General features: G+C 40.7%; 1 protein-coding gene across 1 annotated transcript in view; it reads right to left on the bottom strand.

The window, feature by feature from the left end:
• Nucleotides 1-27,185, bottom strand: part of LOC310813205 (titin-like) — a gene marked incomplete at its 5' end in the record, with an annotated part of 146,534 nt that overhangs the window by 118,659 nt on the left and 690 nt on the right. Inside the window, 40 exon segments of the mRNA XM_083682068.1 lie at nt 124-687; nt 946-1,224; nt 1,713-5,480; nt 6,554-6,766; nt 7,037-7,314; nt 8,230-8,419; nt 8,511-8,636; nt 8,816-9,100; nt 9,338-9,569; nt 9,663-9,831; nt 9,939-10,080; nt 10,166-10,426; nt 10,520-10,780; nt 10,908-11,168; nt 11,512-11,775; nt 11,870-12,130; nt 12,352-12,612; nt 12,743-13,006; nt 13,104-13,376; nt 13,760-14,026; nt 14,133-14,414; nt 14,663-16,362; nt 16,469-16,637; nt 16,801-16,965; nt 17,057-17,277; nt 17,371-17,615; nt 17,742-17,972; nt 18,093-18,262; nt 18,399-18,541; nt 19,360-19,557; nt 19,779-19,851; nt 20,222-20,480; nt 20,569-20,634; nt 20,869-21,126; nt 21,827-21,940; nt 22,066-22,314; nt 25,384-25,645; nt 25,771-25,997; nt 26,443-26,531; nt 26,843-27,130. Coding sequence (XP_083538194.1) covers nt 124-687; nt 946-1,224; nt 1,713-5,480; nt 6,554-6,766; nt 7,037-7,314; nt 8,230-8,419; nt 8,511-8,636; nt 8,816-9,100; nt 9,338-9,569; nt 9,663-9,831; nt 9,939-10,080; nt 10,166-10,426; nt 10,520-10,780; nt 10,908-11,168; nt 11,512-11,775; nt 11,870-12,130; nt 12,352-12,612; nt 12,743-13,006; nt 13,104-13,376; nt 13,760-14,026; nt 14,133-14,414; nt 14,663-16,362; nt 16,469-16,637; nt 16,801-16,965; nt 17,057-17,277; nt 17,371-17,615; nt 17,742-17,972; nt 18,093-18,262; nt 18,399-18,541; nt 19,360-19,557; nt 19,779-19,851; nt 20,222-20,480; nt 20,569-20,634; nt 20,869-21,126; nt 21,827-21,940; nt 22,066-22,314; nt 25,384-25,645; nt 25,771-25,997; nt 26,443-26,531; nt 26,843-27,130 — 14,028 coding nt within the window.

The raw sequence follows: 27,185 nt of genomic DNA on the forward strand, positions 1-27,185 counted from the left end.
CATGCCTTATAATCTATAATTCTGTGTAACCACACACAGCCATAAAGATTTAATTTTCAGCATTGTAGATTTGCTGTGCCACAAACACTACAGCAAGTTTGAAAATTAACTGCCCCGACTTACCTTGCACCATTACTGAAGTGGAGTAAGTTGTGCTTCCAGCATCATTAGCAGCTGTACAGACATATTTTCCAGTGTCTTTAAGCTTTGCCATTGCAATATCAAGAGAGACGATCTTATCTTCGAAATAGAGTTTACAATCCGTTGATTGATTAATCTTTTTGCCATCCTTCGTCCAAGTGATGGCCACTCCAGTATCCTCATCCACTTGACACTCAAGGTGCAGTGGTGTTCCAGCGGCTACAGAGACTGATTCAAGTGTTTTCACAAAACTAGGTTTGTTGATAACCCTCATCTCTGTGCTGCACATAGCTGTCCCAACATTGTTGGATGCTTTGCAGAGGTAAACACCCTGGTTAGTAAGTTCAAGTTTTGGTATTTCAAGAATATATTTGTTCTTGTCAGAAAAGGTTTTGTAGTTTACACCCGAAGAAATGGCTCTGTTGTCTTTGTGCCAGACAATGCTCAATGGAGATGAGCCTGTAACTACACACTGAATGGTAGCTTTCTTTCCAACATACACAGTCAGTGGATCAGGCTTAGTAACAAAGGCAGGTGGGGAAACATCTAAAAAATTTAAAAATAAGAAAGAGGAGAAATTAGTAGAAGAAACATCTTAACCACACTGAGATCCTTTTAGGCCAAATCACAATGAAGATCATTTGGTTTAACCTTTTTTACTCAACAATTGTAGATGACCATAAGATGACCGTTGCTTTCTGGAAGGAAGAGCTAAATCATATCCCTGTGAGCTAAATCATACCCTCTTTAAACACACCCTAATCCATGTTGCAATAATTGAAGTTAAACATTCATTTCACTTACCCGTCAATGTCATGGAGGCAGAACAACTGTCGCTGCCATGCTTGTTGGAGGCTTTGCAACTATATTCGCCACTGTCAGCTTTGGTTGGGTTCAGGAGCTCCAATGAAGAAGTCTGAAAGCGACTGATGATCCTGTACTTCTCACTCTGTTTGATCTCAGCGCCAGACTTGAACCACTTGAAGGTCACATTTGGTGCATCTTCAACTTCACATTCAAACTTGCCATTGCTGCCAACACTGATCTCCAGGGGCTGGATTGTGTACCTAAACACAGGTGGCACTAGAATGTGCAGGGATAGGGCAGAAAATAACAAAATCAACGCACTGGATATTATTCTGTTTCAAATAGTTAACTGGTGAAATGATGAACCTAGGATGGAAGTTGCAAACACAGTTAATCCAGGAGTGACTGTGGAGGAAAATGATGTTAGATTTAGATCATAACATGTAAATGAACAGTGAGACCAAGATGGAATGTCACAGAAAGCATGCAAAGAGAAGAGAAAGTTTCAGCACCCAATGGGGATGGACCGGAGATGAGTGGTGATGTTTTTAAGAGAGTGATATTCAGTGGGAAAAAAGATTCCTCTTTTTTTCAACAAAGCAAGTGGATATGGGGGTGATATAAACGTAAATCCTACTGTTAATGATGATTTTAGAGTAAAAGTGAACGCATGCTAAAAATAATTGAATATGAATTCAAGAGAGGTGTATGTTACATTGGTTACTATTTTATATTTAAATATTAAAATATCCCCATCATCCAACCTCTTGAGACAACTGTGAGTCTTGACGATGTTGTTGTCTTGCCAGCTTCATTCTCAGCCTCACAGACATATTCTCCTTGATGCTTCTCCTTGATAACTTTGTTGATTACTAGTGTGTATGTGTCATGGTCTTTGGAACACTTGAACTCTTTGCCAGATTTCACCAATTTTCCATTGAAAAGCCAGTTAACTTTTTTAACGCACCTTAAGTTCACACTAAAAGTAACTTTGCTATTTTCCTCTGTGTAAATGTCCTCCAAGGAACTCACAATAATTGGGTAATCTTTGGCCAAACTCTCTGAAGACTCACTAATCATAATTGCTTCTGTCAGAAACTCCTCTCTTGTTTCTTTCTGTATGGATACATTTACAGACTGTTCAACTGGGATAGGGGCCATGGGTACTCTTGTGGTTACATCTACAGTGCCCACATCTCTCTCGTGGCTTTTTGCTGTCACAGATCTTGATTCCTGCCTGCTACTCTGCCAGGATTCATGCACCACTGTGTGATCCTGAGCTGTTGCGCTTTGGAAGGATGTCTTTGCTTCAGTCTTCTGAGTGGCAGACTGGGATATTTGTGATGTAAAGTTCTCTGTACTTTCCGCCACACAGACAGTCTCCACCACTGATGACAGCATTTCTTTGGAGCGAGCAGTGCTAGCCTGTAATCTCTGCGGTCTGTCGATCTGCATAGTGCCAGGTTGCTCTGATGTGAGGCTCTGCTGCTCTCGATAAACTATAGCATGGAAAGCTGCCTGCAGTTCAGTCCTCAGATCAGCAGTCTGAGGGTATTCACCTTCAAAAGCGAGAGTTATTTCCATGGGGGCACCTGTTGTTGTGATAAGGTATGTGAACATCGCACATCTGGGTTCTCTATGAATCTTCACTTCCTGGACCTCAACAGCTTCTAAACTACCAACGACGTCTGCCAGTAACAGTGGTTGGTCACGAGCAACAGCAGACTGAAGTGCATTTTTCAACTGATGTCTGATGTTCAGACTTATTGGTTTTGGCATTGGAATCACAAAGGTAAGCTCTTTCGGAAGAGCTTGGCTTTCTTGACACTCGTGCACAAATAAAACCCCTTTCAGCTGAGTCTTTACACTGACAACAGATCCCTCCGATTTCTTTATTTCATTGGATTGCTCACCAATGAGGATTTGTTTCTCCTCCAATAATATTGATTGTCTCACTGACTGCCCCTCGTGGATTTGGACAGCAAAATCCTGTTCAGCTGCATCTAAAATAGCACAAATTTCAGTCGAGATTGCCTGCTCTTCAATATAAACAGGCTCTGTGGGGATCTTGGGCTCAATTGTTGCTTCAGACTGGAATTTCTCATCTGCTTTCAAACGGTTTGTGTGCCCCTCTTCTAAGTTTTGAGTATCCACCACAGTTACTGAGTGCATAATGTCCCAGCGATCCTCCTTTTGGATTAATGCACGCTGTTGTTTAACGTCGCTGGTAAATGGACTTTCTTTTGGAAGCTGCATGGGCGTTGACGTGACCTGAAGAATGCTTAGAGGTCTTGGTTCTGTTCTAATCTTTGACTGAACTCCTGTCACTGACACATCAAGATCTTTATGATAATCAGCAGTAAGCTCCCTTCTCTCCTCTGAGGTTGCTGCATGTCTTCTGGTTTTTTCCTGTTTTTGTGCTGCCGTCTGTTGGTCTGGCTTTTCAATGATAAGTATACCCTCTTTGGGTAATACAGATACAGGCTGAATTGACTGAAGATGTAATGTGGCAGGGGCCTCCTTTTCAGGCTGAATAGAGATCGTGTTCGGCTGGGAAGAGAACTCAGATGTGTCCTCACATAGAACAGATCTCTGTTCATTTTGAGTCACAGTATGCAACAAAATAGGGCTTTTTCTTGCATCTGCATTCTCTGGCAAAGGCTTCTCAGAGGTAAATCTACCTTCAGACTGGAACATATTCTGATGACTAATCATCTGTAGGTGCATGAGCTGTTCCTGTTCTGTTTCAGGTTGCAAAGACATAGCACACTCTAAACCTGGTATCTCTTTTGACTGTTCAGCTTGGAGTTTGTATTTTTGCTCAACGCCCATTGCTGATTTAAACACTGTATCTTTACATACAACAGCACTTTCGTTTGCTGGTCTGGATATTTCCAATCCTTGCTCTTTTGATAAAGTAACCTTAGTCTCACTGACTGGTGCAAGAACTGCTTTAGGACGTTCCTGTTCTATTAAGGACGGGGTGGGTGAATCTAATGCAGATAGCGGTTCAGAATGGTTCTCCGATATTGGGAGTTGTCCTGACGTTAAAGCTGAATATAAAATTTTAACACCCTCTATAACTCTGAAGCTCCTCTCTTCCTCAGGCCTAGAAGTAATATCTAATGTCTCTTTGAGGATTGGTAACCTGGATTCAACTTGATGGCCACTGACAACCTGTTTTGGTTCAGTCGATGATTTCACCTGTTCTGGTTTTCTGTCAACTAAAGCCTTAGTACTCACAGTGCTCAGAGGAAGTACCTCCTCTGCCATGGCAGACATCATTTTTGAAGGCTTCTCCATTGAAAACTGAAGCTCTATGACTTCTGGGCTTTGTATACGGTCAGAGTGCTGCTCTATGAGGTCTTGCCGCTCTTGAACAGCAGATGTAAAAGCAGTCATATGAAATTGTTTGGTAGGAACTGCTGAAACTTTAGATGGATGGGTGGGAGCCACAGACACTCTCTCTTCTACCTCATGAGAATGCAGCACTGCAGCCTGGTGCGTGACCTGCTCTCTTTGAAGGGTAGCAGCAGAGATATCCAGCTCTCGGAGGGTGTCCACCTGCTCACTGGAAACAACTTGTCTGTCCTCAGTACCAATGGTGTACACCAACTGATGTCCTGCCTGGAGGCTGGCCCTGGCCTCTCCAGGAAGGTTGACCATGTACAAGCGTGACTCTGTAGCTTGTTCGGTCGTGGATACTTTATAACCTTTTTGTTTTTGAACTACCATATGCTGTTCCTGGTGACGAGATATAGAGACAGACTCTCTGAACACAACCAGCTCAGCACTACATGAGGCCTCTCCATATGGGTTGGAAGCCCTGCATGTGTAGACGCCACTGTCCTCCTGTTGGATGCCCTTCATGTTAATGAAGCCAGATCCATCTGGGTTGTTCACCACAATGCAATACTTACTGGGCTGAATGTGATAACTACCTCTGAGCCACTGAACCTCTGGAAGAGGATCCCCTGTAACAACATACTTGAAAAGAGCTTGACCCCCCTCATTACATTGTACAGGCTCAATAGTCTTAGTGAATTCTGGAGGTTGGCCAGTAGATTTGAACACTCCCTCAACCCTCTTGTCTGTTTTCTTTGTGTCAGTGACCGGAATGCGCAGGAAAGTAGTACACGTTGATTGGCCAAACCTGTTGCTTGCGGTACATGTGTATTCTCCCTCAAACTCCTTCTGCACTTTATTTATGAGCAGACTATACTCATCTTGCTCTTGAATAAATGTATAAACTGATGACCTCGTTATAACAACTCCGTTGTGAAACCACTGGACGTTAGGCCTCGGAAAGCCAGATACTGTGACAGTAAACCTAGCCGTGTCCCCAACAGTAACAGCTGCTGGTGAGAGTTGGGTCACAAAAACAGGCTTTTCTTTTTTCTTCTCTAAAGTACTAGAGTAGCGTTTAGACTCTGGCTTGAGTTCAAGTGTTTTGCTTTTATGTGGTAATTGTAGGCCAGTGAAGTAAGACTCCTGCTTTTCCTCTTCAGTTGAGACAGTCAAGCTAGAAAAAGCTGAGTAAAATAATGGAATTAACACATCACTTATAATACTATATACAGTAAATATGCATCAAGTATGGGCGTATTAATACATTTCAAACATAACACATTTTGGTTGAATTGTAAGAATCTGCAAAACATAAAAACATTAATTCTTCTAATGTTACGATACTGATTAAATTCCATTAAGTTGTTTTCAAATGTAGATCTTACCTCACTAGATATTTAAAGTAAAAAACCGATAGTCCAACACAACATACACACATATTACAATGAGACATTATTTCCAATGCTGTTACATAAAAGAAAAATGCATAGTTATAACAATTCTGAAATTCAGCAATACATACAGTACAAACGAGATAAGACACAAAACATTAATTCAGATATTCATCATAAGGAAATTGTATTTACCTCTTAATTCCTCCTCAACTGTAGTTCTAGAGTCCTCCTCCCTTTTCACAACTGTTAAGAGACAAACATGTAAATTAATGATATTTCTCAGATGCATCTTTAGTATAAGACTGTTAGAACGAGGTGACATGGTGTGCATCCATATTGTGAACATTTATGTTCTATATACATACTGACATGCTCTGGTTTAGACATGGTCAATGAGTGCGCCCCTCTCTGACATTAAACTCAGTGTACTTGACAACAACTTGTTCTTAATACATCAACTTCTGAAAGGTGTCACACTAAAAGTCTCTCTCTTCCCTTTGGTAGAGGGCAGTGTGGGAGCAGTGTGAGTGTAGAGTTGACATGAACGGCCTGGTAAGCATGCAGTTGCCAACCTGTCATCATTGTGCTGCACTCAGCGTCTCCTGCTGAGTTGACAATTTTGCAAGTGTAAGAGCCCCCTTGGCCAGGAGCAACATTCTTAAGATTTAAACAGTACACGGGCCCATCGTGTTTCAGAGAATATGAAGCACACTCTTCAACAATCAACCGATTGTGTAGCCAAATCACAAATGGAGTAGGGATTCCCTTGATAACGCAAAACAGAGAGATGACATCTCTTTGTTTGACAAGAATCTCTGGGGGCAGTTTCACAAGGAACTCTGGGATGGTGGCACCACCTTTACCATGCTCTTCATAGGGTATAACATCAGGGTAATAATCATAGATGAAATGGCTCAGAGGCCTCTGGGAGGAGGATGGTGGAGGTCCACGTTTCTGTAAGGACTCCTGCTTGTCTTGGCCAGAGAGATTTTTAGAGGACTCTTTGTCTGTTTGAGAGGCTTTACGGACAGAATCGGAAGGGATCGGGGTTTCGGCTTTGACATTTGCTTCTTTAGCTGAGTGAGAATAAAGTTAGGGAGATTGATTAGGGATTAAGTTCATCAGTAAGAGGATATCTAGGCTTTAAACAATGGGAGTTAGTCAAGTGGGAGGATGATGTTAGGGGCAAGCTTGCAATGGGAAAACAACTAGATTTACAAAGACGGTTATTCCATTACATTACAGTTGGTTAACAACCTAGAGGAGATATTAAAGGTTTTACAGTAGCATGAAGCAGATGGAGTGAAATGGAGAGTGTGGAGATAGTCAATAGAGTGTGTAACCACCTTCAACTGTGAGCTGAGCAGAGGTGCTGTTTTCCCCATGATTATTGGTTGTAGTACAGCGGTACGTCCCTTGGTCGCCAAGCTCAACACTCAGTATAGCAAGGGATTGCACCCCTCCATTTTCAGAGCATGTCACCCTCTCTGTGTTTGTGAGGTTCCTTCCATTATGATCCCATACTATTTCAGTAAGCGGTTGCCCGTTGAACGAGCAGTTGAACTGCGCCATCTCACCAATTTTCACTCTGACATCGTTCATTTTCAAGAGCACTGTAGGGCTTCTAGGAATGCTCATTTCAGATTTCTCAACAGTCACTTGTTGATGAACCTCAACACTCTGTACAGATGTTGTTGTCATCCTCATTGTTGACTTCTCAGACACAGTTTCATAGATCTGTACATTGTGTGTTGACTCGTCCACTGACTGGTACCCTTCTGAATATACATCCTTTTTGTGACTTATCTGTGTTTCCCCAGCGCTTGACACATTTTGCCTATCTATGGGTTTCATATTTTGATCTGGGCAATAGAAAGAGTAGAAATAGGTCAACAATAAATCGTGACTTCTTGAAGCTACTTTTGACATTTGTCAGTGCGCAGTTGGGGGAGCATTTGATGGGTGATATGTCATGAACAGTGAGAAGTGTGACAATAGCTGGATTCCAGTTCTGTCATGCAAGCTTGTTTTGAGATTCCCAAGATAGGTAGATTCCCATATTCCCATATGTGACCATTTAGGTACTACTAATGTTGTAAATAATAGCTGTCATGCAACAAATGAATTACCTGTAAAGTTACCAGTTGTGTTTACTGAAAGAGGTGCTGTGAAAAAGCATTTCCTGCATTATTGCTGGCTTTGCAAATGTATTGCCCAGCATGTTCAGAGAAAGCGTCAACTATGATTACCCTGGCAGTGTTTGTCATCTCTTTGAAATGAAAGACAATGTTTTTTATCTGCCTTATTGGCTGCCTTATTGGCTGCCTTATTGGCTGCCTTATTGGTTTACCTCTGGATTTAGAATACCAGACACACAAGCATGAAACCTTGCTACTTCCCCATTCAGCACTATGCACCTCACTATTGGCTAATTATTAATCAACCAAAAGAGTCTTTCTTAGTAACACTATCAACCTTTTACAATACAAAGGCACACTTAGATACAGACATAGCTATCTACGCTCAATAAGAATTTAACTCACCATCAAGTGTCAAAGTTGCAGAGCAAGAGACCATTCCTGCTGAGTTTCTGGCTACGCAAGTGTATTCCCCCTCTTCTTCAGAGTAAACTCTGGCAATCTCCAGTTGGTAAGTATCATCATACTGAGACATCTTGGAGTCGGACTGTTTGAGCTCTCTATTCCCGCAGTACCAAGTGATCTTCATATCTGGCAAGAGAAAAAGTTGTCCATATAATTGTTATTGTTTCCAGAAATCTGTTTTAGAGAGTACAGTAAAACTGGGGGGATAGATAGATACCTTCACCAGAGACACGGCATTGGAATCTGGCGGACTCTCCCTCTTTAACTAAGACGTTGTGGAGACGTGAAATGATCACAGGTGGGGACAGAGGAGATCCAGTGTCAGGAGAAACCAATTCTGAAACTTAAAGGGAAAAGATGTAGACTTAATTAATCACTGAAACCATTTTTGCTCTTCATTTGTGGCATGTCATAGTTTATTTGTCACTTTACATCAAGTTGCTCTTATACCTGTGTAGAAATGAGGTAATCACTTTGGTAAAAACATTGCATAAACAAGTAATTGTTTATTTTTCTCTTTACCTTCCACGTCGAGTGCAGCTGAGCTGGTGGCCGTGCCAAAGTCATTCTTGGCCTCACAGTTGTAGACAGCTGCGTCCTCTGGGAACACCTCAATGAGAAGCAGTGTGTGCTCATTTCCTTCTTGCTGGAACTTGCACTTGAACCCAGTGGAGAGAGCCTGGGAGTTCTTGTACCAAAACACTTTGGGCTGGGGGACGCCTGTCACTTCCACTGAGAAGCGAGCTGGTTTGCCGGCCTCCACAGACAGAGGCTCCATGCGGTGAATGATCTGAGGTGGCTCAGGGACTAAATGGGAGAATGAAGAAAGATGTTGGACGAGAATGGAGGAATACACACACTTAAAACAGTGTATGAACTTAGAGTAGCATAATGGTTCGGTTGCAGCAGTGAACAATCTGAATTGTTGTTACAAATATATTTAATCTCAATATATTCCCTAATTACATCATTACAAACCATTGCATAATTCCCTCAATGTGACATTCATTTATAGAGGCAAAAAAAAAAACAGTCAGCACTTACTGTTGACGTGAAGAGTCACCGTAGTCCTGTTTTTGCCAGCGATAAAGATGTACTCTCCCGCATCGCTTCTATAGGTTTCAGAGATGGTCATACGGTGAATCTTTCTTATGGTAACGTAGTTGAACCTTTCTTCAACTGAAAATTGGATCTCAACGCCGTTCCTAAGCCAACGACCTTCAATCTCATCCTCACTGACTTCAAACTCAATGGTTGTTCTTTGTTTCTCAACAACCTGAAATTAAGCAATAATTTTTTTAAATAATGATAATGTTAATTATACAATTTCAAACTGTTGCCCTTCAAAATTAAGTATGATTATAGTCACCGTGATTTCTTTCTCCGCTGGCTCTGTGATACGGACATCACGTCCCTCTACAGTGAGATTGCCCTTGGACACGCTTGCACCAGCGACCACAGAATATTCTCCAGCATCAGACATGCGAACTGTCTGGATCAGCAGACGGTGCAGAAACTTCTCAGTGGAGACTTTGTATCTATAAAGGTGTTTAAGAGATGGTATTCAGAGAGGGTATAGAAGAATCAATAAACTGCATTTCACAGGCGTGTCTGATAACACAAAAAGTGAATCGTTGAGAAATACCTGTCGGACATTTCTAGCTCCTGTCCATCTTTCATCCATGTCACTTGGACGTTAGGCTCAGAAACTTCACATTCAAAAGTGGCCTTCTTCTTCTCTGTTATCTTGATATCTTTGATATGCTTGGTGAATTCAATCACACGAGCTAGAACACAAAACAGGGCAGATAAATAACCCTACGATTGTGAAATCTACAGACAAACCTTGAAAAACAAATGAACAAAACTCACCATCAACATAAAGTTTAGCTGATGTTGTTGCAGCACCAGCCACAAACTTGTACTCTGCACCATCACCAAAATGAACATTTCGGATGGTAAGCGAGTGGCTTAGCTGTTTGCTGCGACTCTGACATCTGTCAGTAGACCGAATCTCAACACCATTCTTGAGCCACTTGTATGTGATGCCCTCATAGTTGACATTCACTTCAAATGTGATGGTGTCTCGTTCCTGAGCATTTAGGTCTTTCAGCATGGAGGTGATCAAAATAGCTGCCGAAATAAAAAACAGAAATGTTAAGTGTACATTTCTTTACATTTTTTGTCATGAAAATCTTTAAAACTGCAGAGTAGTAGGAAACGTACGGCTAACAGTCAGAGTTGCAGAGACTTTGTCGTTTCCACAGATGAAGGTGTATTCCGCAGAATCTTGTCTGCTCGTGTTCGTGATCTTGAGCTGGTGAAGTTTGCCCTGCACCACGATCCTGAACTTCTCACTCATTTCAATCTCCACTCCATTTTTCAGCCAGGTGGATGGAACATTGAAATGTGACACTTCACATTCAAAGTTAGCCACCTGAGTCTCTGGGACTTCAATACTCTTCATGGGTTTTGTGACACGCAAAGCTGGATTTAAAAAAAAAAAAATGTGTGAATATATTGCAAATAAATATCACTAATGAGTTAAGTAATTAAATACCATCTAATTTGGAAAGCAACATGAACGTTCTCTAAGATCAAAATCAACCCTTACATTCAACATATAAAGAGGCGGTGCACTGCAGATGTCCAACAATAGCAGTATACTCTCCAGCCTTGTGAGTGTCCACTTTCTGGATAATCAGCTTGTGAGTTTTTCTTTCAGACAGCATTTTGCAGTTTTCACTTGGTTTAAGCTCAACATTATTGAACATCCATTTCACAGGGATGTCGTCATGGGACAGGCTCAGCTCAAAAGTGGCTGTGTCATCCAACAGTGATGTCACATCTTTAGGCTTCTTCAAAATCTTGATAGCTGAAACAAGATTGGCATGGGTCAAATGATAAAAAAAATTAAATGATGTAATACAACTTCTTAATAGGACTGTCAGTTGATTAAAACAAATCGTGTTCAGATTAGTTGATTAATCTAACTATTTATCTATCAGATTGCAATTGGTGGGAGTTTCTAAACATTATTAGACAAGAATAGGGTTTCAGTGAATACGGTATGCAAGGGTGCATATCACATAGTGAGATGTCGAACCAAACGAATGGAAGAGAACATTATTGATCAAGTCAAGTATTAGTTGATTAATCTATACAACACTATATATTACATAATACACATAATTATGATGATGTTAAGATGTACTTACTCTCAACATTCAATCTGGCATTTGCAGAAAGCTTTCCAAGTTTGAATCCATACACAGACTCATCGTGTGTGGAACAGTTCTTGATCTTCAGGGTGTGGACAAAGCCAACAACTGTGATTTCATATTTATCACCAGAGCGGATCTCTACACCATTCTTAATCCATTGTGAGCCCTTCACATTCTCATGGGTGAGCTCCAGACTGAACACTGCCTCCTGTGTCTCAGTGACAGTTTGGTTCCTCAAGGTCTTCTTGACTTTCACAGCTATGGATTCAAACATTTGCGTTAAATTACAGTTGTGAATTGCTAAATACCACATTTTTAACGAATTTTTACATCTCCAGGGAATGAAACCTACCCTCAACTCTCAGGTTGGCTGATGTCTTTGAGTTTGCAATCTGGTAAGTGTATTCACCGATGTCCTGGGGTCTGGTTATGTCAATAACAAGCTGCCTCACTGCGCCACGTTTCTCACTCCTGACATTGTCGTTGAAGTCCACAGGATGTCCATCCTTAAGCCACTTGCCTTCAGCACTTGGGTTGGCCACCTCACACTCCAACTCAGCTGTCTGAGACTCAGCAACTGTCACGTCACGTAGGGGTCTGTTTATAGCTCCACCTGGTCGAAGAGCAAGGGGAAGGGCATAGAGGAAACATAGTCATAAACGATTTAGAGTGTGAAAAAGGAGCATGATTTATTTCCTGTCTTGGGTAATCAACAATTGAAAATGTTGATTACAATGTACTTAAACTCTCTGACTGTGAGTTCTTTGATTAAGTTTGGAAAGTTGTTGAATGAGTTATGATTGCAGTGAGAAGTACTTTACAGACGAAAGTTACCTGATACTGTAAGCTTTGCACTGGATGTCTGTTCACCAGCAGCAAATGTGTACTGGCCCTCTTCATCCTTCATGGTATTAATGACAGTTAGGCTGTAATGCTTGCCCTTAGACTCCATCTTGTACTTTGCATCAGCTTTGATTTGTTGTTTTTTGAAGGTCCAGACAGCATCGATTCCGGGGTGAGACAGCTCAACATTAAAGGTGACATTCTGAGTCTCGGTGCAAACCTGATCCTCCATATGTTTCACAATTTGAATTTCTGCAAAACAGTAACAAGTGAATGTTAAATATGAATCCTGTCTATTACTCAGAGTAAATTATTTTTTAGATTATATATTATAAATATATTATTTTTTACGTTGTATTTCCTCAATAGAGAAAATGCTTACTTTGGATAGTGAGTTTACAGCTAGAGTCAGCTTTGCCAACAACTAGCTTGTACTGTCCCTCATCAGAGGCAAAAGTCCTGTTGAACACCAGACGCTGTTTGGATCCTTTTGCAACCATCTGGATTCTCTCGCTGGGCATTACAAGCTTGTCATTTTGATACCATTTCACTGAGCTGATATCTGCAGCAGAGATTTTAGCCTCCATAACAGCCTTGGTGCCCTCAACTGAAGTAAGGTCTTTGAGCGGGGTCAATATACCAATGGCTGTAATACACATTAAAAAAGTCATTATTTCAACAACCACGTCAACAAGGCAATAATATATGAAAGAATGTAAGACAACGTATGAGATCAGACTTACTCTGAACCGTCAGCTTTCCAGTGGTTGAGATTTCCTGAGCTGGAACCACAAAGGAGTACGTCCCAGAATCATCCCTAATCGCATTTTCTATTAGAAGTTTGTGGGTGTGCTTGTCGATAACAATGTGAATGCGATCTGTGGCAGAGATGGCTTGACCATTCTTCATCCACGCGCCCTCAACATTTTCTTGAGAGAAACGCACTTCCATTTGAGCGATGTCACCCTCACAGATCATCAGGTCAGACAGGGGATTCATCAATGTCACAGGACGCACTTAAGCAAAAGAAATATTGAGACAAAATCACCCTGTGTCCACTCTACTTCATACAAATGCAAATGTGAATAGGTCAATTAAACAATAACCTCCATGCTCCATTTGGCTAAATACCGCCAATAGTGACACAAATCAACATAATATTCCAAGTGGACCGGATGCATCAATTAATACAATTTGATTGGAACTCAACAGATTGTCTGTCCATGAAAACATGGCAGTTATTTATGAGAATTTAATGTAAATAGCATGCAAATGCATTGCTAGCTATGCAATCAAACTCATTTTACCCAAGCCCTGTCTCTTTGAAATGTTAACATTTTTTAACTATTGGAGCTATTTAGCCGTAAGTAAATTGGTAACTATTTAATATAATACTCACATTTCATCTTCAGGGATGCACTTGTCTTGAACTCCCCTGCTGTGAATGTATATTTCCCCTGATCTTCTTTCCTGACATCTTTCACAGACAATGTGTGTCGTCCACGCCGGAAGGAAATCACATACTTGCTGCTGGGAGTGATCTCTTTACTCTCAAAATACCAAGTACCATCTGCATCCTCGCGTGACACTTCACACTCAAACTCCCCAGAGTAGGTCTCAGGCACCTCTGTATTCTCCAGCTTCTTCACTATCTCCAGTGCGGCACCTGTAGGAGGGGGAAGGGTACACAGTAAATATCAGCACAGGACCCTCATTGCCTACAGCGCTTATAACTGCACGATTTTTGCTAGTGCACTGCTAAGCTGACATACCTTCAACAACAAGTCTGGCAGTGGTCCTGATTTCGTCCTCCTCAGCAACAGCACAACTGTATTCATCATTGTCCTTCATACCGATGATCAGCACTGACAGGAAATGAACCTTTCTGTCTGAGTGCATCCTGTATTTGTCTCCAGAGAAAATCTCCACATTGTTCCTCAGCCATTTGACTTTAACGAAAGGCTCGTTTGTTTCACACTCAAAGGTCGCCATTGTGTCCTTCTCCTTAGCATTGGTTTCCTCTAGTTCTTGTGTGAAGGTGATGATTTGCTTTCCTACAATGGTTAAGGTAGATGTAGGAATGTTAGGGATGCAGCAATTCACATACAATATCAATCATGACCATAGAATCTTTTCTTTAGCCTCATTAACAATTTCTTATAAATCAACATTTAACTTCAGAACATGATTAATAGTGGAAACTTTACTCAAAGTACCAGAGAAACATTTGCAAATTACATAGTCATTTTGTAATGGCCTTGTAATGGTGTTGAGTGGAATAGGTACTTATATGATTACTTACCTTGCACAAGCAAGAATCCATGGCTTGAAGTCTCCCCTGCAATATTCATGGCTTTGACCATAATGCTAGCAGAGTCTTCTGCTGTGACATTTCTAATCAACAATTCACAGACATGTTCCTCGGGCCAGTACCAGCTGATGCGATCTGACTTCTCCAGTAAAATCCCATTCTTAAACCACTGGCACTCAGGTTCTGGTCTACCAACAACTCTGACTCGGAAGCGAACTTCATCCATCTGGGAAACTGTCTGACTTGTAATGCGTTCCAAGATCTTTGGAGCTTCCATGCTAGGAGAGAGCTGTACTCTTTCTGGTTTGATTGTGGGAGCGGTGACTTTGCGTTCCTCCTCTTTCTTCTTCTCAGCCTCGCTCATCTTTTTGGCATGATGAAGAAGTTCTTCCTTCCTCTTTTTTAACATTCCCTCATAGGACTCATCCTTCCTGCGAGACTTCAGCTCAACAGCAGTGATAGCTTCATAATAACCTTCCTCTGTCCTGCGCTTGAATTTGTTCCTCAACTCGTCTGTCTCTTCTGTGGATTTCGAGTGAATGACTCTTTCGGTCTTCTTTAGTGTCACAACCTCTTTGGACTGGGGGTCCTCAGCTGGTTTTTCAACTTTCACAACTTGGAAGGAAACTCTCCCCGGTTCAGTTGTGGTGCTCGGCTCTGGGGCCTTGCCCTCTGGAGCACGGCGAAGAATGGATCTGAAGTCCTCTTTCTGCTGGATCTCCAGCTTCACACTGTGCTCAGCTATACCCTGCGGGCTCTCAGCCACCACTTTGACATCTCCTGTATCGTACGACTTGATATCTACAATCTCAAGATAGTAAATACCATCATAGCGAAGTCTGAATCTCTTACTCTTGCGAATGAGCTGTCCATTGAGGTACCAGTTGACCTTAGGTGTTGGATAACCGATCACTCTGCAACGGAATCTTGCAATGTCACCTTCCAGCACTCTTGCTGGCTCAGGTAGAAGGACAATCTCAGGCTTTGTCTTCTCAGAACCTTCATCTGCAGTGACTCCTGAAGGACCTCCCTCATGAGCCAAGCGCTCTATCTCATCAATTCTGTGTATTCCCTTCATACCCTCAGGTAACTGGCTTTCCTCAACAAGGCTCTTCTCATCCTTAACAATCAGGGTGGCTGAGGTCTGGTCAACTCCAAACTTGTTAGTGGCTCTGCAGGTGATGACACCACTGTCTCTGGCATAAGCAACTTCAAAGTCAAGACTACAGTAGCCAAATTCATTAACCATGCGCAACCTGTTAGCAGCTGCCAGGGGTTTGCCATCATGCAACCACTCAACTACCATAATGGGGTCACCAATAGGTGTCAGCCTGCATTCAAAATGGACAGGACCAAAGCGCTTCAGTCTGACGGAGGTGAGCTTCTTCTTAAACTGTGGTTTCTGCTGTTTCTCCTTGTCATACAGGTCACCCTCCTCCCACTGCTCTTGGCCATAACGAAGATGCAAAGGTTCCAAAACTGGAGCTGCAATTTCCTTGGCCTTGTAAGTTCCCTTAGGAATAACAAGCTTCCTCTCTGGTTCAGGTTCACTAACATCCACCTCAACATTGACCCTGCAGCGAGTGGTATCTCTTCCAGCTTTGTTGATGGCTGTGGCTGTGTACCAAGCACTGTCAGAGCCCACTGATGCAGGGATCTGGAATCTGGCTTCTCCTTTGGTACCTTCAACCCTGAAATACACATTTCTATTATTCTATCTGAATAGATTAAAATGTTATGACAGTCATGATGGAAGATCAAAACAAGAAGTGCATTTTCAAGTGACAAGACACTCACTTGATATTTGGGTGCTTATGTGGGGAGACGATGTCACTGTTCTTCAGCCAAACAATGTCAGGGAGGGGGTTTCCAATGGCTTTGACAGCCAACTCAACCAGAGTGCCTTGCTTAACGCTGATGTTCTTCAGCTTCTCAATAAACTGGGGTCGTACCAAGTTTTCTTTAGCTGTGAGAAAATAAACAAAAATCTCAATATCAAAAAAGATATTAGGCAGTGCATACCAAATATCTAACGTCTCTGAATTAATGACACAGATATTGTCAACAATTAGATAAAAATATGATACAGTATGTGACCAGCTCTAGGTACAAAAATATACCATACATACCATCAACTGTAAGAGTCATGGAAACAGAGGTTTTTCCAGCTCTGTTTTGAGCGACAACTGTCCACTCTCCAGAGTCATGGGGCATGGCTGGAACCACAATCAGTGACTGAGTTCCATCTTCCTTAACAACTATCTTGTGGGTGTAGTCATTGACCACTTGTTTCCCTGAAAAGAAGAGATGTTTAATAAGAGATGTTTAAGAGATGATTAAATGCCTGACATCATGCCAGGGTAAAATTGCTTTCACATCACTTACCATTGTGGAACCAGTAGGTGTCAGGCATGGGTCTACCAACAACCTTCAGGTCAAATCTCGCAGTCTGCCCCTCAGAGCACTTGAATGAGGATGGCTTCAAGACAAACACAGGCTTGTACAGCCTCTCCAGCTGACTCTCATCAGTCTCATCAAGCCTACGTGCAGGAGAGCGTCCAGGAGAGCGACCGGGAGAGCGGCTTGCAGATCGTGGGGACGTGGACCTGAGCAAATAATAAAAGTCAAGCTGTTAAGATGGCTTTCTGAAAATGGCCGTTACGCATGGTAGTAACGCCTCTGTGAGTATGACATCTCACCGAATTCTCTGCATTGCCTCTGGCTGAGGTGTGTATCGCTGAGCTCCTCCTGCTGCAGTGGGCTCCACGTACAACTTGCCAGAGCTAACAGAATTTCCCTTCATGTTGCTAGCAAATGCTGTGTAAACACCCTCATCTTCTGGCAGCACCACAGGGAGACGTAGGCTGGCTCTCCCGTCCTGAAGAACCTCCATCTGGTAACGGCCGCCATGACTGATGCGCCTGCCATCTTTATACCACGCAATCTTTTGAGAGACAAAACAGAAAGAAACTTGATAAAAATTCAATATGATGGTTTTGTTTAATATTTTACATCATGTGGTGTTTGTTAGACTTCAAAAAAAATATCTAAAATGACATGATTTCTTTACCTTGGGCAGTGGAGTTCCTGCCATTTTGCAGTGGAAAGTGACCCCCATTCCTTCCATAATTCTGTAGTTTTTAACTGGAGTGTCAAAGGCTGACTGCACAGACTCGTGTTCTGCCACATTCATGACCATCTCTTCTCCATCCTCAGTCACCAGTTCCTGGTAGGTAATCTTCAGGATGCGGAACTCAATCTCATGGATAATCCTCTCCTCAAATGCAGATATTTGGAATTCCTATAAGAAAGTTTAACACAATAGAAGTTGTTGTCTTTTCTTAATGAAAACATGTGGCTGAGAACAACCAAACTTCACCACTTCACAGTGATAACTTGTTACATCTTTTGATCAAAATACCTGCTCTGAGACAAAGGTTTGCCTCATCTGTGCTTGCTGGGCCATTCTCCTCTGGTCATATTCACTCACAACAACAGGAGGTACATCTCCCACTTTGGGCTCCTGCACCATCGTAGTCACTTCAGTCTTAAATGTCTCTTCATGTTTCTTCATGTAGGCTTCATATTCCTCTGTAAAAAAAATGCATGAACAAAAGGCAAGTTCAACATTTGAACATATTCAGCCCTTTTCTGAACAGCACAGTTTCAGTTTGTATGTATTATATATTCAATATGTCCCATTTATATTCAGATTAAACAGACTAACCTTCCTCAAGCAGGCTGGCTGAGGCAGAAGCTTCTCCAAGCTGGTTCTTGACAAAGATGGAGTACTCTCCCGCATCATCAGCAAATGTCATGGAGATCTCCAATTTACACTCTCCAGTTTCCTTCTTGTAGGCAACTTTATATCTATTAGATGAATATAAAATATATTTTTTAACAGCACAATCAACCAACATTACATAGTTTACATTTACATTTATGGCATTTAACAGACGCCTTTATCCAAAGCGACGTACAACAAATACATTTGTTTAAGTAAGTGAATCATCTATCCAACAGTCATCATGAGACAAAGTAATCAATGCTCACACCAGGGGCCATTGGCAGTCGTAATGCCAGTAGGCTAATTTCTTTTATTTTTTATTATTATTATTATTTTTTAAATATATTTTATTAATCTTACAAATCTATGAGAATACCAAATGTTCATACTGCAGTGACCAACCTATTTAGTAGGCATTTACAGTATGCAATATTAGTGAAAATGGAGTGTACTTAAAATTCCAGGATGTCATACTGATATGGAACATGTTTGTGAATAATTCTTCTGTACAAACTGGATAATAACTCTAAAAGTAGTTGAGATGTCACTTTAGAAATTGCATGTGTTGATGAAATGTGTATAAACCATTACAACCCAAAATGAGAGCAACTAATCTTTATACTTTCAGGAATTCATGAATTAATGTGAATTGACTGTAATCAAAGCTTAGGTACAGCTCTTAATACAAAGAATAAACAATGTCTCTGTACCATCGAAGAAGTCTCAAAGGAAGCCTGGGTAAGGCCAAATTGACATGAACACCGCAACTTTTATAAATTATTTATCACTAATAATTTAGATCTTTCTACAAAGGGGAACATTTTAAGAAAAATAAAAGACATCATGGAAATTCTTTCACACAGAATGTCCCAAATGCAAAGTAGATTAATTGAAAATATACCTGTATCCAGTAGTAAGGGGTACTCCACTCTTCTTCCAGAAAATGTGGGGCTTGGGGCTGCCTCCGATCTGGCACTCAAAGACCACACTTCCACCCTCCTCCAACTTCTGCATAGTTGGCTTCTTAATGAAGAAGGGAGCAATGGTGGCGGTTTCCACAGACTCTGCCATGGTCTCTTCTTTCGATTCAACTGTTAACCTAAAATGATGTTTGGTGATTTAAGTTCAATTTCAACACTTTGAAATACTTCAGGGCAGGGTTTGCACTCTGGAGATGATTCATTTTTTTGGAGACAAATTGTTTTCATTGCGCCAGGCAAGCTAAATCAAACACATCTAAAGAAAATATTTCAAATACTATTTCAGCCAAGGTCGAATAGATAACACATTTCAAAATAAGAATAGCTTTTTTCCACTCACTGTTTCTGTTGAGTAGTTTCAATGTGTTCAGTGGCAGCAGTTAACTCCTCCCTGCTCTCGATTTCCTCTGACACTGCAGTAGAAAATATGTTAAATGAAGTTTCATTTAATGAATCTTTCCAATAAGGTACCTTTAATAATGCATTTTATTTGTATAGCACTTCTATCACATACCCAGAGCACTTCACAGGTCATGGAAACAAAAACATTTAAGGTAAAGGTACACACACACCAAATTTGGCTTGCTTTCTATTTTAGTTTTTTTTTATGATTAAATCAAAATAAATATAAATTCAACCTATTCTGGAGTGTGTCCTGTTTTCTTTCATGAAGTTATTGCTGAGGACCAGCACCTTTATAAGTAACATCAAGAGAAGTCTAAGAGATCTTTTTCTGACAGTGCATAAAGACCTCATTCTATAAAGTTGCACACATACACTTACCCTGGACAAGCAGGTAGCAGGAAGTGCTGATTGTCCCAGCTTCGCTGGTGGCAGTGCAAGTAAAGCGACCGCTGTCTTCTGCAAAGGCCTCGCGGATCACCAGACGAGCAAATCTGCTCTCATAAGTAATCTGGAAGTCAATGGAGCTCTCAATTCTGTAGTCCTCTCTGAACCACATGATGCCAGGGGCAGGGTAACCAGTGATCTGGCATTCCAGAGTCACAGATTCACCCTCAGTCACAGTTATATTCTTCAGGCCCTGGAAATGAAAAACAAACATTTTAAAATGTGTGTCTACAGATACCGTTAATTTTTAAGAATTGTACGAAACAGTTTAAAATACTTACAGCCACAAGAGTTGGTGGTACCACACTCTCCTCCACTTGTGAAGGAACAGCAGCTGACTCGACAACCTATGAAATGCAGAGATTTTTTATAAATGTCAAACTCAATACATTTTGCTATATGGGACTCAAAGTCTTCGTTTCATTTGTTTTGCAGCAGATTAAATAAATGGTTTCTTTAGGGAGACTGGTAGGTAGGACAGGACAGTAAGCGATTAGAGGGATTGTGAGTAGCTATACAGGAACACCGTTACACACTGTAGAGGAGGGGAGTACTATCTGTACAGCATCTGGGTTACAAACCTGAGTTTCCCAATCCTCATAAATTTCCTCCATGCCCCCTGAATATGAAGTGCCTATCTGTCTCTGTAACTGAGTGTCAAACTGCGTCTGATATCTCTCGGTGATATCTTTAAATGGCGGTGGGGTCGACTCTGCCATCACTCTTGTCTCCACAACCTTATGTGATGGAGGCTTGACTGGCTTGATGATCTTTTGAGCAGCAGAGGTTGAGGATAGCTCTTTCTGCAGCGTGACAATAGCAGAACCTGCTCTTGAGACCTGACCAACCCAAGGAGAACAGCATTACCATCATGAATCAGAACAATATATAATAGTTCTTGGTTTATTATTGTTTAAACACAAAATGGGGAATCTACGTTAGTTTGATTAAAGCTAAAATAAAGGTGAGAAGATATTGAATAATATATTCTTAGAGGACATTAAAAGGAAATTATATTATTAGTAAAACTTTGTTTAGACACAAAATAGGGAATCTAAGTTAGTTGATTAAAGCAAAAATGTGTATGAGAAGATTTTGAATAATATATTCTTAGAGGACATTAAAAGGAAATTATATTATTAGTAAAACTTTGTTTAGACACAAAATGGGGAATCTAAGTTAGTTGATTAAAGCAAAAATTCATATGAGAAGATTTTGAATAATATATTCTTAGAGGACTATTAAAAGGAAATTATATTATTAGTAGAACTTTATTTTGCCACTAAATGGGGAATCTAAGTTAGTTTGATTAAAGCTAAAATTAATATGAGAGTATGCTGAATAATATATTATTTTTGACTATTAAAAGTTAAAAAAACAAAACAAAACAAAAACACTATTTACATTTACTAATCTTGTAGGCATAGACTACAAGACAGGCAAAATAATGAATGCAAATAATGTACTTTTTAGTGCAATATTACACGCTTTTTTATGTAGGTTATGTTACACTGCTTGCCCAATGTTGCCTATGCTTACCTCATAGCTATGATCAGGTTTAGGGACAGTAACTTTTGAAACTGTGAAATGTGGAATTGGGGATGGTGCGAGAGCAGAGTCCACATGGGTGGTCATTTCTGTACTTCTTTGGAGCTAAAGTAACCAACAAAATTAAGATCGAGTGATTACAGCTGAAAATGTAATGTACAGGTTAGAAGATGAAGCATTTTTGAAATACAGTATGTTTATTTGTCTACTTTTAAAATGACCCGTCTGACCTGGGAGACATGAAGGGTTTGCTCGGGGGTAACGGTTTGTATTGTCGTTGGCATTTGAACAGCCTCTGTTTTCACTGTCCTGGTTGCCCAATGTTGCTCAGCGTTCAGCATTGTCTGCTGTGTCAAATCAGATTCTAAAGCTTCCTCTTCAGCATGACCGCCCTCTGCATGCACAGGCTTCCGAACACGTGCCAGGTCGACAGCAGCGAGCACTGTGGCCACGGCCTCAGCCTTTTTCCCACCCTCACCCTGGAGACAACAAGCAGTGGATGTGATACAGCACATAGATCTCATATCATCCATGGCAGTTGATAGCAGGTATGGGATCGTTCCAATCGACATTCACGGGCCAATTCTTTGAATTTGATCATGAAGTGGAGAATTTACCGTTGACTGAAATTCTAAGACCCTTCGTGTAATTTGAAATGCCACTGCTTACATTGTGATTACAATTGTAAACATTTCAACCATTGGAATTTGAATAGAAGACTTCAAAATTGAGTTGAATTTAAATTGTTTATGTTGCATACTTTGGAATATAATCTATAATCATGCGGTTTATTTTAATATAAAACAGTACATACATAATTAAATGCTAATTCCAACATTTGCTAATGTACTGTATGCACTGTTTGTACTGAAATAATAAACTGCATGATAATAGATTATATGCCGTAGTTCTAATCAAATATTTCATTAAGGTAGCTAATGATTTAGGTGGCTTGAATCATGTAATACAACTTGAGCAAACTAAATAGGTCTAATGAGGGATTGTTGTTGTGGAGGAATATTTAATTGGGAATTGAATTGTTTGAATTGACTACACATTTCTATTTAGAAGAATTGAATTGATTCTGAATTACAAGAGAGGATCTGGAATGTGAATTGAATTGGTGGAATTTCCTGAAAAATGTAATTGAATTTGAATTGAATTGACCCCAACCCTGGTTTACCAGAAAGACAATAGGATGTTACATACTGTAGACACAACACAACATGAACATTTGGACACTTGCAACCTTTTACATTAACATCATTTTGGTATAAAGTAACACCTTATCACAAACAGAACAGTCACAGCAATACTTGTCACTCAGCGTGGTGGGGTGCGTCACACAGTGGTCAGCTAAAACAAGTGCTCAACCCTTATCAAAGCTTGCACAGCATGCATGCGGTGCAAAAAACAGAAGAACAACTGTAATTAGACCATAGATAGAGAAAACGTGAACAAAGTGGGCAGTGGGTAATCTGATATGATCTTCAGCTACCTGCTCCTCATTATGCAGCAGACATAAGGCAGGAGAAATATCCATGTCTCCCTGTTGGATCTCAGTGTCATGAATCTCTCCTTCAATACCCTGTGTAACAACTGCCTCCATTGTTGCCGTGATTGCTGCTGTGTCCATGTCTGGTGTAGGCTACATATCGCCAAACAATGATAAAGTGAAAATCAAATCAGGTTGTCATCATTGCCACGAGTGATTCATTTTCTGCATTCATTTCTGAATATGAATATCAAAAGAATGTAAGGATGTCTTGTGGAAGGGCTAAACAAAAGTTTATGCCATGAATGAAATGGACAGAATAAACAGAAATGTAAAAGATGCAAAAAATGCTTAGTTTGAAAATGAGATTGATGGGGGAGGGAAATGTGGATGAGTGAGTGGAAGGGTTGACTGGATACATAGCAGATAGGGGTTCTCAACTACCTGATCAGGTAAAGATTCTGAACACAGAGTAGACATGCTTGTCTCTGTGCTGCTGGACCCATCTACAGACTCAGGACTGCGGCTGCCAGCCTGATCCACTGCTGCTAATACTGTAGCTACAGCCATCATTCTATCATCCTGGTCATGCGGGCTCTGTCATACATTTGCTGGATTAGGGCTCTCTCATATGCAATAATGTTAAGCTTTCATCAAGGAAAACAGATCACATGGATGATAAAAGTGATGTTGCAACATTGCAACAATGCTTTCTCATTTAGACATTGTTAAAGCATCTCAATTAACAGTAGTATCTACAGTGCCTTCGGAAAGTATTCAGACCGCTTCACTTTTTCCACATTTTGTTGTGCTATAGACTCAATTTAAAATGGATTAAATTAAAAGAATTTGCCATTAATCCACACATAATACTCCATAATGACAAAGCGAAAACAGGTTTTTAGAAATTTCAGTAAAGTTATTAAAATTCAAATACAGAAATACCTCATGTACATAAGTATTCAGACCCTTTGCTATGGCACTCTTCAAATTAGCTAAAATGCAAGAATGTCATCAACAAATCACTCAATAAGTTGAATTGAGTCCATCTTAATGCAAGGATAATACTTCATGTCATATTGGAATTAATATCTTTGTTTTTATGGGGTCTCTGATTTGCATAGGAATCAATTCCACACTGTGTGGATCAGGTTGTCATTACAAACTGAGCAAACGGAGAGGAACAAAACTGCTCAGGAATGCAACTCTGAGGCCTGAGGAGACTGAGGAGACAAAAATATACAAAGTTGAATGGTGGAGAGGAAAAAGCACAGTCGATGGGACAACATCCTCTCAGTCACTCTACCAAATTGGTCTATAACCAAGTGGCCAAAAATAATCCCTTAATGGAAAATAATCTATCTCATATCCATAATTGTGTTTGAAACAATGAATTTAAGTGATACAGCAAAGAAAGTGTCTGGAAATGTGTTTATTTGGTTTTACTACAAAGCATTAAGTTTGGTGCAAATCCAGAACATGCAATGCAGTTTCCGGACCATCTCTCGTGTGAAGAATAGTGGTAGCTGCATCAAGTTATGGGTATGTTTGTCACTGGCAGGGACTGGGGAGTTTGTCAGGATCAAGAGAAAATTATGAAATTTGCTGAGTTGGTGACATCCTAATCTACACAGCGTGTAATTGATTCCAATGCAAATCAGAGACCCTATAAAAACAAAGATATTAATTCCAAAATTACGTGAACTATTATCCTTCCATTAAGATGGACTCAATTCAACTCATTGAGTGATTTGTTGATGACAATTTTTCATTTTAGCTCATTTTAAGAGTGTCATAGCAAAGGGTATTTCTGTATTTCAATTTTAATAAATTTACTGAATTATTTTTAAAAAAAAACTTGTTTTTGCTTTGTATTGTGTGCATTGATCGCGAATTCTTTTAATTTAATCCATTTTAAATTGATTTATAACACAACATAATGTGGAAAAAGTTAAGGGGTCTGAATACTTTCCTGAAGGCACTGTACATTCACACCTCTCACAGTCAACCACTAGGTGGCCCTGTTCAGAGGCCCCAATGGGAATGTCCTTACCTCTCTGACAGAGGCACCAGTCACTTGCTGCTGCTGCTGTTGTGAGCCCTCCCAGTGCTGCTCCATGCGGAGATGGGTGGCGGAGGTCTGGATACTGGTGGCTGCGGAGGTCACGCTAGTGTAGCTTGCCTCTGCCATGTACTCTCCCTTCTTCCAAGGTGGAAGGACTTCTGCGCCCTGCGCCGTCTGTTTACGTGTGGTCAGGGGTGATTTCACAGGTCTGATGGGTGACACAGACAGTCTTGAAGTAGGAGAGACGGGCCTGAAATAGAAAACAGAAACAGAAATCGTTTTGATGTTCTTTGAGGTGAACACAGGCAAATGGACAGTGTGATGATCACCACAGAAACAATGGTTATTGCAAAAGTAAAGATAAACCTCTTTTACCTGACTGGGGTCGGAGTGGGCGCCTTCACGTGTCTCACTGGTGAGGGAGATTGATGACGAGCGCCCGCAACCTTGGATGCCAGAGATGGTGGAGTTGGGGACTTGGAAGTTGGCTTTGGAGGCACACGTGGGGGAGTCTTGTGTGACAGTTGCTGGGTCACAACACCCCCTTCAACATGCATTTCCATCATGGCTGAAGTGCTGGACTGGAAATGAGCCTCCATTCTCTGAGGAAAAAGCAGGTAGGGGTTAGAAGAGATTCATGTTTGTCTCTTGTTTGTTATTGTTAATAAAGGAGCAATCTGGGATTGGTAGACTGATTTTTGGACTTTAAAATGAATGACCTATAGCCATTGATTCTTGAAGGATATAAATGCCTTATAAACTTAATTCATCTGTCTTGGCCCATCAGAAGCCAAAATATAAGCTTGTTTTACACGTTGTTTATAAACAAACGCGACTGTAAACAAACACTGTATAGCTTCAACACATGGTTAAAACTATCATTTTAATCTCAAGGATGGTCCGTCTATACATTTTAGATTGTTTACATTTCTGCACCCCCATCCCTCAGTTGACAAAAAAAAAAAAAAAAGTGGGGGGACATGGTTTTATTGTTGTTTAAATCCCAGATTGCCACTTTCAGGTCACAGTAGAATCTTTGTTTGTTACCTTTTCAACTCTGGTCTGGCGAGTCTGAGAAATCTGAGAAGTTGACACAACAGTTTTGGTCTTCTTAGCAGGCACTGCTACCTCCTCTCCTGAAAAATGGAAAAGTCAGTAATTAAATATCTACAATGATCATTTAGATCATCTACAATGATCATTATGTGCAGTACATGCAATGATCATTATGTGCAGTACATGCATTCATAATTCTTACATTTAAAGTATGTTAGGCTGCAAGCACTATGTAAAATGTGCTTATGAATATAGTTTGAAATTAAAATGTGTTCATTTGGTAGCCATGAGTTCTATACCAATGAATATGCTTAGGCTAAACTGGTCATTATTTGTACACCTAACCTAACCACATGAGCCCCACCAGAGAACACACATAATAAAGTCTTACCCTGAACCAGTAGTTCAGCAGTGGAGGTAGTCCGTCCGCTGCTGTTTGAAGCGTTAACCGAGTATGTTCCAGAATCCTCTGGGAAGGCTTCGGCAATCAGCAAACTGTAAAGGTCTCCTTCTTGAACAATCTGAAAGTCGGCGGAACTCTGTATCTCAGCTCCCTCTCTGTAGAACTTTACCACAGGTGTAGGGATTCCTGTCACACGAACATCCAGTCTCACTTGGCTTCCTTGTCTCACGGTCATACTCTGAAGTCTCTGAATAAAGTTAGGTGGCGCAGTCTCCGCTGTAGAGATATAGAAAAGAGTGTGTTAGTGGTGTGTCTGCCACACAATAAGATT

This window comes from Argentina silus (assembly GCF_951799395.1).
Source record: "Argentina silus genome assembly, chromosome: 12".
Taxonomy (NCBI): Eukaryota; Metazoa; Chordata; class Actinopteri; order Argentiniformes; family Argentinidae; genus Argentina; species Argentina silus.